The 14,507-nt window shown below is 40.8% G+C and overlaps 1 protein-coding gene across 2 annotated transcripts; it reads left to right on the forward strand.

Moving 5' to 3' along the window:
- Positions 1 to 282: 282 nt before the first annotated feature.
- Positions 283 to 14,471, forward strand: naa40 (N-alpha-acetyltransferase 40, NatD catalytic subunit). Of its 2 annotated transcripts, none has more exons than XM_062065399.1 (8): positions 283 to 637; positions 2,702 to 2,797; positions 3,312 to 3,364; positions 3,435 to 3,530; positions 4,958 to 5,116; positions 5,192 to 5,275; positions 12,682 to 12,759; positions 12,830 to 14,471. In XM_062065399.1, exons 1-8 carry the CDS (start codon positions 632 to 634, stop codon positions 12,975 to 12,977), a joined length of 720 nt encoding a protein of 239 aa, XP_061921383.1. In that variant the 5' UTR covers positions 283 to 631; the 3' UTR covers positions 12,978 to 14,471. The 2 variants fall into 2 exon arrangements, with proteins under 2 accessions (XP_061921383.1, XP_061921384.1); XM_062065400.1 differs by having other exon boundaries at positions 289 to 412.
- Positions 14,472 to 14,507: the final 36 nt, after the last annotated feature.

Raw genomic sequence — 14,507 nt, forward strand, 5'->3', positions numbered from 1 at the left:
TGTGCTTTTTTTTTTTTAACTAAATGCTATTGTTTTGTATGACAAATGCACAATATACTTCCAAATCTAGGAATCTCATGCAGGGCAGTGGTGCCTTCAGGATCGTGAAGTTAAGCTTCAGAATTCTTGTTTGTGGAAATGTTTGCAAACTTTATTGATGCAGCTCCTAAAAGAACTCGATCTTGATTGGGGTTCAGTTTTATGAATTCCAGCTCCAACACTGGAAAAATCACCTTTTTGAACTGTTGCTCCAACGTTGTTGCGAAGGTGTACCGGTGGATACTGTGAAGACGGAGTTTAGTCGAGCACATAAACGCCTCATGTCTGGCCGACATAGAGAGTGAAGCAAGGAAGACATGTAATCAATTATTGGCGCCATTCGGACAACCATTGTCAATTTATTAAGATAACGGTGAATTATTTTTTATTATTATTGGCATTATTATTAGCAAATACCTGCATCGTCCTTTTACTGCTGGCTGGCCGGGGCTGTAGCCAAAGTTAGCCTCGTTAGCACGGAAATCATTGTTGTACTAGAGCGGCTCTCTCGTTCACGCTACCCGGCGGCGACAATCCAGCGGAGAGACAAAAAAGGAGAAATTTCCCCGGGGTGACGGATCGGACGACGAAAATGGGGGTGAGTGTTTGGCCAAGGGACAATGGAAACTTGGAAAAGGTGGCGGTGATAAGAGAGCGGGTAGGTCTGGATTTGATGAGGGGTGCAAGGGAGAGGAATAAGGGTCTATGGTGGATGAGCTTTTTTTAGCCGCGCATGCCGCCTCGCAGCCTTCAGGTAGCCATGTTAGCATGCTAGCTAACACTAGCATTGGGAATTCTTATTGTTACTACACGCTTTTACACCATAGGGGACTCACCAACAAGCCATCTAGTCGTTCAAACCACGTCAATTTAACTCAATGCCGCTGTTTATTATGGCTAGTCGTTTATGTGTGTGTTCATATGAACATACAAGCACACCAATGATGTTGCCAGTCGAGGATGCTGTGCTCGGCAATGTTTCTGCTTCCATCCTCCACTTTTACTCTTCGCTATAAAACCGTCCACGTTTCCCCAATTCCAGCTTTAAACTAATTTGACCCCCTTAGTGCAGCATCCCCTTTCACAAAACCCATGTGCACTACCAAGTTCTTATCTCAGCCATGCATGTATCAAACGCATGCACCATCTTTACATCCATTTACTATACCTTTTCCCCATTAGTGGTGAGCTGGAGCTTATCCCAGCTGACAGTGGGTGGGAGGCAGGGTACACACTGGACTGGTCACCAGTCAGTCACATGCCACATTATAAACTAACAACTGTGGACAATTTAGAGTCCCCAATCAACCTAAAGGGTGGTACACAAAATATTTTTTTCTAAATCTTAAGTGATTTAATTAATCTGTTACAGACACCACACACAAAGGCTTTAAATAATCAGGCATTGCGCCGTTTTGATCTGTATGTTTATGGTGTGCTACAATCATGTCAGCGCAGAACACCACACACTTAACGATTCTGTCCCACCACCGTGCCTGATGTAAGCCGAAGTCTCGCTTTAAGAAATTTGATGAATACGATATTTAGCAACTACTACAGCAACGACCAGGACACACAAAAACAGGCAACATGGAAGAGGACATAAAATAGGAGGGAATGATGGTGGTTTTGAGACTGTTACTGACCAAAAAATCATGGAGACCGCATGAACACAGACTTTATAGTCTACTGAGCATGCTTGGGTTGAGTTTTTTTAATTTTTTAATTAAGGTAATGGATGTCCTTGTTAGCGTAGTAGGCCTACTGCTACGACTGTTAATTTTGTCAAAGACTATGTACAGTATTATGTTGACAGATTTTTTACGTTAGCCTCCTTGGTACTCGCTCAGTCAGCACACTTCTTGATTGGCTGCTATCACTCTGCGATGACTCGGGATTCATTGGCGTTCCCCACTGACATGAAGAGTTTTTGGTCATAAATATTGAATACGTTTAATATTTACGGCCTGACCTGTTTTGGAGCCGACTATTAAGACGAATTCACTTTTAACAACCCTCAGACAATGTTGTCCGACAATCTTATAAGACACAAGACAATCGAGTGTTTGCTGTCTTTGGTCCAGAAAATTGGGCAAAAACAGCCTGGTTGTTATTGTGTGTAACCCGCTTAACATGTTTTGGGAATGTGTGAGGAAGCTTGAGATTCGAACCCAGATCTTTTGACTTAGAGACTGATGTACAGCCTCAGCTCTAACATAGTTATTAACAAGTACACTTAAATCCCATTGCATCTACTTGTGAGGCCCAGCAAAGATTATAGATTTGATTGACACTAGGGCTGCAACTAACGATTAATTTGATAATCGATTAATCTGTCGATTATTACTTCGATTAATAATCGGATAAAAGAGACAAACTACATTTCTATCCTTTCCAGTATTTTATTTTTAAAAAACAGCATACTGGCACCATACTTATTCTGATTATTGTTTCTCAGCTGTTTGTACATGTTGCAGTTTATAAATAAAGGTTTATAAAAAATATATATATATATTTTTAAAAATGCCTCTGCGCATAGCATAGATCCAACGAATCGATGACTAAATTAGTCGCCAACTATTTTTTATAATCGATTTTAATCGATTTAATTGATTAGTTGTTGCAGCCCTAATTGACACCCATCCTCCTCGACTGTGTACAGAGGAAATCAAGCCGAGCAAAGGAGAAGAAAGCGCGGCGTCTGGAGGAGAGGGCAGCCATGGATGCCGTTTGTGCCAAAGTGGACGCTGCCAACAAGGTGACTTGATTGCAGAGAAGGTAGTGTTTGAGGGGGTTTGCATGGTACAATAAGTTTAAGTTGGCTGCACAGTTCTGACTCGCTGTCAAGGGTAGCTTTGATGCCTCAGCTAATTGCACCCATGGGACTGACTGGTGGGTGTTTGGCATTGAGCGTTATTTTTTTCCCCTTCTTTATGTTGCATCAAAAGCTTCTTGGTAGTCATGAATTATACATTGATTGTCAGACGCATTATCGTGACATTCCTTGTTGTCTGGGCTTGGAAATGAAGCTTTTGGGCTTGGACTCAATGTTATCAGCACATGCCTTCTTGTTATTTACACTGACAGCTGGTGTTTGTATGGAAAATTTTAAGATCAGAATACTTGCAGTTGTGTCATTGTGGTTCTTAGACAGCCCTTACCATGACCATCTCTTTATGACCACAGCAGTAGGAAGAAAATCATTTACAGAAAAGGCCCCATAGAGACAGTGTTTTTAAAATAAACTAACGCTTGCGCCTTCTTTTCCTTAGCTTGACGACCCACTGGATTCTTTCCCGGCCTTCAAAAAGTATGACAGAAACGGGTAGGTGTTTATGTAGTCATTTACTATACCCCAACATGTTTTGGTGCTACAATTGTCCTCTCCTGCCCAGATTGAATCTGCAGATTGAGTGCAAGCGAGTGACTGCCCTCAACCCGCTCTCCGTGGAGTGGGCCTTCGAACTTACCCGAACCAACATGCAGACGCTGTAAGAACCAGCTCCTAAAACTGAATACAGTGGTACTCCAGTTTTTGTATGCCCTGCTTTTTGTAGGATTCCGTTTTTCGCCATAAATTTTTGCCCCAGTATTCTGTCTCGGTTATCGCATGACCAAACATTGCACTTATCGTTCCACGGAATTGAGCGCCCAAACAAAGAATCCCGCAAGTTAGCGATCCAGTTTTGTTGTGTCAATAACACACTGCGCGAATTCAAATGTCTTTGCAAGTAACGTGTCTTAACTACAAAACGTGCCTGTTTTAGCCTACTCTAAAATTACCACCCAGAAGTCAGTCCCCCCATGCCCGGCGCCCCTTTATGATATCATCGCTGGTTGACTCTGTACTTCTTTGCTAACACAGTTAGACTACAGATCTCTGCTTTTTTTATTGATGCAGCTGCAACATAAGCCTCTATGGGGCAAAAGAAAGTTGCAAGCACTTTGATAAAGAAGATGAGAAACACTATTGAATTTAAAAAATAAGCAAAGTACAACGATGGCGTCCAGGTGGCTCCCCCCTCTCTTCCTCGCTTTACATTCATTGCCATTTTCAGTAAACTCATCAAAGGTAAAATTGTTGTAAATTTGAATTGATAAATTTAGGTTGTCATTTACATTTATTTTCACTTAGTTTTCTGCATTTAAAACTATAATTATTATTTATGTGTTTTGTGTTGAAATTTTGGGTGTCTAGAACGGAAGAGTTTGATTACCATTATATATGGGGAAAATTGTTTCGGTTTTGATATTATCCGTTCTTTGTCAGACCTTTTGTTAAGTTAAAGTTAAAGTACCTACACTACCGTTCAAAAGTTTGGGGTCACATTGAAATGTCCTTATTTTTTAAGGAAAAGCACTGTACTTTTCAATGAAGATAACTTTAAACTAGTCTTAACTTTAAAGAAATACACTCTATACATTGCTAATGTGGTAAATGACTATTCTAGCTGCAAATGTCTGGTTTTTGGTGCAATATCTACATAGGTGTATAGAGGCCCATTTCCAGCAACTATCACTCCAGTGTTCTAATGGTACAATGTGTTTGCTCATTGGCTCAGAAGGCTAATTGATGATTAGAAAACCCTTGTGCAATCATGTTCACACATCTGAAAACAGTTTAGCTCGTTACAGAAGCTACAAAACTGACCTTCCTTTGAGCAGATTGAGTTTCTGGAGCATCACATTTGTGGGGTCAATTAAACGCTCAAAATGGCCAGAAAAAGAGAACTTTCATCTGAAACTCGACAGTCTATTCTTGTTCTTAGAAATGAAGGCTATTCCACAAAATTGTTTGGGTGACCCCAAACTTTTGAATGGTAGTGTAGGTGTGGAAAATGGAACAGATTACTAATGAAAACCAAGGTACCACTGTATTTAACTTGGGGAAAGTGACCCGTGGCTGCTGTCCCGGCAGCTACGAGCAGAGCGAGTGGGGCTGGAAGGAGCGCGAGAAGCGGGAGGAGATGAACGACGAGCGGGCGTGGTACCTGCTCGCCCGTGATGGCGACTCTGCCCCTGTGGCCTTCTCTCACTTCCGCTTTGACGTGGAGTGTGGGGAGGAAGTGCTATATTGGTATGCTGACTCTTTGAGGAATGATTTATAAATCATCTATTTACTCAATAATGTGACCTTCTGAATATGTCGCAGCTACGAAGTGCAGCTGGAGAGCAAAGTGCGGAGGAAAGGACTCGGCAAGTTTCTTATCCAGATTTTACAGCTCATTGCTAACAGGTAAAACACAGTGGGGACTTGTGCCTTGTTTAGGTTTTTATTGCAGGTTTTTCAACGTGGGTTAACAGTGGGCTTCCTGCAAAAGACATAATAGAGTAGGGGGCCTCCCTTAAGCCTGGAATTTACTTTCGTGTCGCGTAGATTGCGTCGCGCCCCCTACCCCTGCATAACCTCCCACAAGGCTTGCGTGTAAAAATCCTAGGTTTGGGTCGCCAGCGACGCACAACACAGAGCTGTGATTGTTAAATTTTTGCCAAGAAGGGTCCCTGAAAACAGGTGAGCAGACTTTGTGCTTGAAATGCATACGTTTGTATGAAAAAAAAACAGTGATTAAACATTTGCATAAAAACATTTATATTGTGTACTTAATATCTCGGTGCGCTGTAAAAAATAATGTGTGTTTTTCAGCTTATTGTGTTTTAGTTGCGTCCAGAGGAAATCACAAAGTATGACACTTTTTTCAACTTCTATTGTCAATCTAGTGCAAACACAAGATTCAATTTCGACATATTCTTTCTCATGCACACACGTCTTTTTCTCTCACACGCTCCACACTTCTCATTCTCCGCCAGTAATCTTTCAGGCACGGTATATTTACCAACATTTGTGAACTTCGAACATGACCATACAGATTAACGCCAGCATGTCGTTAACTTACAATAGTTATTTAACAGTTTTATTTACATGATAGCTCTCTCTTGTCCCATGTCCCAAACGGCCGAATAGCGTTCCAAATAATAATAGCGTCCTCTGCCACGACTCGTTTCGAAGTTGCACAGTCCATCTTTACGAAGCTATTTTCCTCTGGTTTATAAAACGTTCATTAAAAGTAAACTGATGATTTTAAATGATTAGTTCCAGTGTAGACAAATATGTCCATGTTGTGGTTGTCATCTATCGTCACTCTTTACAAGAAGGAAATACGGTATCTAGTCAACTACAGCTGCAGTTGCTCCTTCCGGAGACACTGCCCCTTAGTGCTTTGGAAGAACTATAAATCAAACAAGATGCTGTCCGAGGGGACGCAAGCTACGTGACGCGAGAGTATACACACCAGGCTAAAGTCACCAAAGAATAGATTGTTTTTCGTGAGCAGATTTTGCTGAGTTTTCTGCTCACCCTAGACTTGCTCTCCATAGGAACTGAAAATCAATCTCAAATTAATTTTGCCTGTGATGTATCTGATATTTTGTCTAGCCGGATTCGCACGGGGTGACGCCACCAACCACAGCACAGAGTGGCCCGCGACTCGCCAGTGATAAGTGCCGCAAAGTAACACAAATTAGGAGGGAAAAAAATAAGATTATAAAACCAAATGTCCCGTTGAGGGAATGTTTCAGCTTCAAATCGGCTGGGCGATATTAGCCCATCAACACAGACGTAGGAGAGAAAATGCCGTTGGGATAACAATAAACAAAAAGACAAAGTCCGTCCTAATTTTTCCCAAATGGGAAACTTATGCACTTTAAGATTTTCAATATCTATTTAGGTAAAAAAAAATTCTTACAGTAAATTTTACTTTTGTTTGTTTATTTATTTAGGATAACAACATTATTTACCTTCCTATTTCAGTAGAATGGTAAACAATTTTACAGTAATGAGAAATAAAAGTTTTTATCCTTTTGAAATGGTTGCTTGCATTATTATTATATAATATAATTACATACTGTATAGTTTTTATGAATTATTTCTTCAGTTAAAGAGCATGACGTAGACAAAAGCTCAGAGTATGTCTGCATAAAGCCAAATATTTTTAGAAGTACATTTTTGCATATTGTTCTAATGTGTAGGGTGTACCCCGATAGGGACAAGCAATAGAAAATGAATGAATGTTCTAATGTTTGGTACCTTGAGACAAGAATATGTTGATTGACAGTCTAAAAGTAACATGTCTTCCTTCACTGGTTGTTTTTGCAGTTTTACATCAAGCTAAATAGTTTCACAACTTTTTCCACCTTTCATGTTCCTATAACCTGTTAAACGCAATTGACAAACAGAAACAGAAATGTTTCAAGGAGGTGAAATTAAACTAATCAACTGAGATAATGTGGTTGCTGCATTCGGGCGGAAGGCGAGGTACACCCTGGACAGGTCGCTACCTCATCGCAGGGCCAACACAGACAGACAGACAACATTCACACACTAGGGACAATTTAGTGTTGCCAATCAACCTATCCCCGGGTACATGTCTTTGGAGGTGGGAGGAAGCCGGAGTACCCAGAGGGAACCCATGCAGCCACGGGGAGAACATGCAAACTCCACACAGAAAGATCCCGAGCCCAGGATCAAACCCAGGACCTCCGTATTGTGAGGCACACGCACTAAACCCTGTTCCACCGCCCAAATGCAGCTGAGATAGGCTCCAGCACCCCCCGTGACCCCGAAAGGGACAAGTGGTAGAAAATGGATGGATGGTTAATGTGGTTGCATGAGTGTGCACACCCTTTTATAACTGGGGAGGTGGCAGTGTTCAGATTTAACCAATTACATTCAAACTCATGTTAAACGGTAAAGTTAGCACACGCCTGTCCCCACTTAAAGTTCCTTTGATCAACTCCAAATAAAGTTCAATTGTTCTAGTAGGCTTTTCATGACATTTTTGTCGACACATCTTTCCAGCACAAGTTATCGCCCGTAGAGAGCTTCCATAGCATCAATTGGTTCTCATTGCTCAAATATATCAGTCAGATGAAGGCTACAAAATAATTTCCAAGAGATTAAATATACCATGGAGCTCAGTGAAGACCGTCATCAAGTAGAGAAAATATGGCACAACAGTGACATTACCAAAAACAGGACGTCCGTCCAAAATTAATAAGACAAGAAGAAAACTAATCGGGGAGGCTACCAAGAGACCGACAGCAACACTGAAGGAGCTGCAGGAATTTCTGGCAAGTACTGGCTGTGTAGTACATGTGACAACAATCTTTCGTCTTACAAAGAAAAGCATCAAAGCTGGACTTAATTTAGCAAAAAAGACATCTGATTTCTCCCAAACACATGTGGGAAAATGTGTTATGGTCTGATGAAACCAAGGTTGTAACTTTTTGGACATAATTCCAAAAGGTATATTTGGCGCAACATTAAAGGCCTACTGAAATGAAATTTTCTTATTTAAACGGGGATAGCAGGTCCATTCTATGTGTCATACTTGATAATTTCGCGATATTGCCATATTTTTGCTGAAAGGATTTAGTAGAGAACATCGACGATAAAGTTTGCAACTTTTGGTCGCTGATAAAAAAGCCTTGCCTGTACCGGAAGTAGCGTAACGTCACAGGTTGAAGAGCTCCTCACATCTGCACATTGTTTACACTCATGGCCACCAGCAGCGAGAGCGATTCGGACCGAGAAAGTGACGATTACCCCATTAATTTGAGTGAGGATGAAAGATTCGTGGATGAGGAAAGTGAGAGTGAAGGATTAGAGGGCAGTGGAAGCGATTCAGATAGGGAAGATGCTGTGAGAGGCGGGTGGGACCTGATATTCAGCTGGGAATGACTAAAACAGTAAATAAACACAAGACATATATATACTCTATTAGCCACAACACAACCAGGCTTATATTTAATATGCCACAAATTAATCCGCACAACAAACACCTCACTCCTCCCGTCCGTATAACCCACCAATACAACTCAAACACCCGCACAACACACTCAATCCCACAGCCCAAAGTACCGTTCACCTCCGTAAAGTTCATACAGCACATATATTTCCCCAAAGTTACGTACGTGACATGCACATAGCGGCACGCACGTACGGGCAAGCGATCAAATGTTTGGAAGCCAAAGCTGCGTACTCACGGTAGCGCGTCTGCTATCCAACTCAAAGTCCTCCTGGTTGTGTTGCTGCAGCCAGCCGCTAATACACCGATCCCACCTACAGCTTTCTTCTTTGCTGTCTTCATTGTTCATTTAACAAATTGCAAAAGATTCACCAACACAGATGTCCAGAATACTGTGGAATTTTGCGATGAAAACAGACGACTTAATAGCTGGCCACAATGGTGTCCCAATATGTCCGCACAATCCGTGACGTCACGCGCAAACGTTATCATACCGAGACGTTTTCAGCAGAATATTCCGCGGGAAATTTAAAATTGCACTTTACTAATCTAACCCGGCCGTATTGGCATGTGTTGCAATGTTAAGATTTCATCACTGATATATAAACTATCAGACTGCGTGGTCGGTAGTTGTGGGTTTCAGTAGGCCTTTAACACTGCTCATCACCAAAATAACACCATCCCTACAATGAAGCATGGTGGTGCCAGCTTCATGCTTTTTAGATGGAACTGGGGCCTTAGTCAGGGTGGAGGGAATTATGAACAGTTACAAATACCAGTAAGTGTTGGCACAAAACCTTCAGCCTTGAGTTAGAAAGATGAAGAGGAACTTCATCTTTCAGCACGACAATGACCCAAAGCACACATCTAAAAAATCAACAAAAGAATGGCTTCACCGGAATAAGATTGAGGCTTTGGAAATGCCCAGTCAGACCTGAATCCATTCGAACATCTGTGGGGGGATCTGGATATGTCATTGCAATCTGTCAGATTTGGAGAGGATTTGTAAAGAAATATTGCCACATCAACATGTGCCACGCTGATAGGCTCTGACCCAAAAAGACTGAGTGCTGTAATAAAAGCCAAAGGTTCTGCAACAAAGCATTTGTTTAATGGTGTGTGTATTTATGCAACCAGCTCATTTTAGGTTTTTTATTTTATACTTACCTTTATAGGTTTCAGTTTGTTTTTTAATTGCATTATACAGGTTAAATGTGGAAGACGTTGTGAAATTATTTGTCTGGCTGTCATTTTTTACATCACGAAAATCTGGCGTTTGAACAGGGTTGTGTAGACTTTATATCCACTGTATGTTTGAAACCTGTGGAAGGACATGGATGAAGTGTTTTACCAACGCCACAATTCTGGTCAGGACCCGGATGTGGAGGGCAGCATTGGTAAACATTGCGTGCAGCGACAATGACAAAAAATACACAACAGGTCTGTCAAATAATACCAACACGCCACAAACGGCTGTATAAGGATCAACCTTAATCCCCCAATCTCCACCCCCAAAAAGGAGCATTTTGTGGGAAAACTGCCACAAATCGCCATAGAACAGGAGTGTCAAACTAATTTTAGCTCAGGGGCCACATAGAGGAAAATCTATTCCCATGTGGGCCGGACGGGTAAAATATGGCACAATGAAATTAGACTTAATCTCAGTGTTTCTACAAACCAATTAAACTTTTAACTCACAGCCTATACATATATGATTGGAAAAAAAAACTAAATAAAGCATAAATAAAAACGCTTCTATTTATCAACTACTTCATTTGTCATTTCCATTGTTGACTTTCTTTAAATTTGCACAGAAGAAAATAATTTTCACAGAACTATATAAATGTGCAGTGTCCCATCCAGCATTTTAAGTGAGGTTACCATTTGTTTATTTTACTCCTGTTTGTTTTACATTGGGTGGAGGGGGATGACTCGCAGCCCCGCTTTATCGTGTCCCTCTTTCTTGGTATACACCTATGCACCTTGGTATACGCCCCAGTGTAAACTATTTGCATGCCTAACATAATTGCTATTGTGACATCCAATAGACACTTTTAGAACAGCAATTTCTTTAATTTATAAATGCAGTTTAATTTTACACTTCGCAAACTCATCTCGTGGGCTGGATTGAACCTGTTTGCGGACCTGAGCCGGTCCGCGGGCCGCATGTTTGACATCCCTGCCATAGAAGATCCATAAGGAAGATGGTTACTACTGAGATCGGACTGTTACACAAAGTAATCACATGCTAGTTTCTCTGATAGACTTTTATTCATCCCACAATGGGGAAATTATATGGTTGCAGTGCAGGTTTTTACATATAGTAACAAGTAAAACGTAATAAAAAACTAAAAATGTGTAATATAACAATAATATATTGTGCACTAAGGATTCAATCAATCAATCAATCAATGTTTATTTATATAGCCCTAAATCACAAGTGTCTCAAAGGGCTGCACTGTGGGTATATATATACAGTAAAATAAAAATAAAAATGCTATCTTAACACTTGTATTGCACACCAAGGCCTATTTATACCAGTAAGTACAGGTCAGCTACCGAGACATTGTACACTACCTGGTCTTTTCTCCAAGTCTCCAAGTTATACAGCAACTGACACTAAAAGCTATTAAGTTTATAGCTTTTATGTTTTAATGTCGGGTTATCAACCATTTATATTTAAAGGTTGTCTGCTTACTATCAATGTGTGGCTAAGTGAGGACTCGAAAAGCAAGGAAGATATGAAAAACGTATCTTGTCATGGTAAAGTAATGACTCGTCCTTGTTTATTAGCGGTATTTTTTGCAAACGTATCGCTAAATGCAGGAAAAATTTAGTCTGTGATATACCTGTACATACCAGGTACAAAATGGAATGAGCAAATTTGGATAACCGCATTCATCTCATCCATCCATCTAAACTGCTCTCTTTATTCAATTGCTCTGTCCACACTCACTGTTTTGTCACATCTTTGTGCAGACGATAGGTAGAACTGTAACTGTTTTTCTCTATTTGCTCCATTGTGACAGCTGAAAACACTGAAAAAGTGTATTCGTCGCGGCCAGCTCAGGTATAACTGCTTGCTTCCACAAGCTGCACTGCATGTCTAAACGTCCAAGGAAAAAAAATTCCTCCTCTCTTCCCAATACAAAATGAAAAGGGTTGGTTTTTAGATTATGATTTGTCTAGTTTCCATACTCGGTTTTTATACCTTTTTAAAAGAAATGCATTGGAGGCTAACCCCTTAGCTCGCTATCTTGTGCATGCTAGTTGTCTGACACCCTTATTTTGTTAGCACAGGCATGATGGAGCATCACTCTGCGGTTGGTGTTTAGACCCTTTACGGCAGATGTGTAGGAGAGAGAGTCTTTGTTGAAATTAAGTGTTTCTTGAGTTCCTGTTTGACATTCTTTCTTCATTCTTAGCTCGCATCAGCCAACGGTCATCTTACAAGACTCTCGGTTGCCATAGTAAAGATTGATAATCGGAAATGTCAATTTTTTTTTTAAATCTAGCAATCGACCCACTCCATGATCGACGCAAGGGTCACACCTGTGACACAAGAACCAAAAAATAAAACACTAGTGTTAAAAAAATCAAACAGAGCTCAGCGAAGGAAGCCACAACAAAGGCTGAAAAGCAGTGGCTTGCCAGCCCTTGTCCTTTGGTGAATGATTTAATAAGCTTTGCTTTTTCGTGCAGCTTTTTGGACATGTTGAATTGTGTAACTGTAATCATGTGATGTTCCTTATTGTAACTTGGTAAGCATTTCCGAAACTAATAAACTATGACCATCTGTTAATAACGTGTGAGCACCTTCTGTGTCTTATCGCCGCAGTACACAGATGAAGAAAGTGATGCTGACTGTTTTCAAACACAACCATGGGGCATACCAGTTCTTCAGAGACGCTCTTCAGTGAGTACCATGCCGCCACAGTGGACTAATTGTGGCAATTTTTACATTACTTTCACGCCCCTCTCTTTAGGTTCGAGATGGACGAGACCTCGCCGAGCATGTCCGGTTGCTGTGGCGACGACTGCTCCTACGAAATCTTGAGCCGGCGGACCAAACACGGCGAGGCCTCGGTGGGTCACAGCCATGGCGGTGGCCACTGCGGCGGCTGCTGCCACTGACGGGCTTGTGAGGTGCTCAGCAGAGAGTGTGTGACAGTGTCATTTATCTTCTTTTTAGTATTTTTATTTTTTTAAAATCGGCCGCTCCGTTAAGAGTCTTGCTCTGTTACAGATAGCGATGTTTCAGAGTGTTTCCCTGCTGTAAAAGCAGCATGTCATGTGAGCTTTTCTTATTTGATCTTTTCCAAGCTTCTTATTCCTTACATAACATGGGCAATGCGATAGTCAGATCTTGTCTTATCTTTTTCACAAGCACGGTTAGCAGCTGCACCCTCCTCTATCCAGGTGACAGCAATGTACAGTAGCAGCCACCATTAGACAACATCATAATGATTCATGTGTTAAACTCTTCTACTTGTCCCTTGTGCGTTTCCTCATTGTTGTGGTTGCAAACTGTTTTCTGCCTCCTTGTAGTGACGCAGTATAAGTGCACTCTTTCTTTCTAAGACTATCCAATCAAGCCTTTTATGTTGTGACAGACGCAATGCTTGGTTATGTACAGCTCGTCAATGTGTGGGAGCCACAGTGCACCCCTTTCCTTTTCACAGATAAGTCTTAATGACAAGTGTGCCACAATTAAGCAGCAAGCTCTCAATTTCGTATATTGTAATCATGCCTTTTCATCCCTCAAATCTGAGGGTGGTTTTATCGACGTTAGACGACCCAGAATGGCAGCAGCAAAGGCGTAGTTCTTGTTCATGTGTTTACAAAGCCTACAGGGTACATTTGGAGAGCTTTTAATCTGCATCAGACCCATAGGCCACCATTAAAAACCCTTTTTTAGGTCAAATGCTCTGTTTACTCATCGATGAATTCCAATGTGGGCCTTTTATAGTTACATTATGATTAGCTTAAGGTTACACTGAGGTTGCATACTGATTAATGCCTTGTAGAAGTATCTGCAACTCTGATACACAAAAAAAGTGTTAAAGAGTCACTCCCAACATAAGCTATAATAAAAATGAAAAAGGATGTTTTACATAGTGATGGGATATTCACTGACTGATGTGTTGCTGGCACTTTGCCTGGTGGAGTCAGGTTTTGGTTTTCTCATTCCATTTTAATAAGAACTTCCGTTTGGTACAATCTACTTTGGTTGTTGTAGATAATTGTAGTTGTAATAAAGACCACAATTTGGTCCTGCAATGCCTTGAAAATATGACTTCTGTTTGTAAAGACAAAAAAGGTCCCTGAATAGTACTCCTTTAAAAGTAACCGATTTAAGTAAGAGGTCTTATATTTTGGAGGGTAATCTGTTACATACCCACTCCGATAACAGGAAATTCTCTGGATCTTTTCTTCCCCCTTGTATGTGTTCATCCTATACATGCTCTTGTGTATTCAATCTTGTGATAAGACTTTCTAGACATGAAATTACCTAAATACATACATACTGTACTCTAGTCATTTACCAAAATGAAACGGAGTCAAGTAATTCTGCCTTGTCAGTGTTTTGTTTGTATGTTATAAATAAAATGAAGTGGTTTGACTTTTCATACGTTTTATTGATTTCGCGGTGGGTTCATTGTT

Source organism: Entelurus aequoreus, linkage group LG12 (assembly GCF_033978785.1).
Source record: "Entelurus aequoreus isolate RoL-2023_Sb linkage group LG12, RoL_Eaeq_v1.1, whole genome shotgun sequence".
Lineage (NCBI taxonomy): Eukaryota > Metazoa > Chordata > Actinopteri > Syngnathiformes > Syngnathidae > Entelurus > Entelurus aequoreus.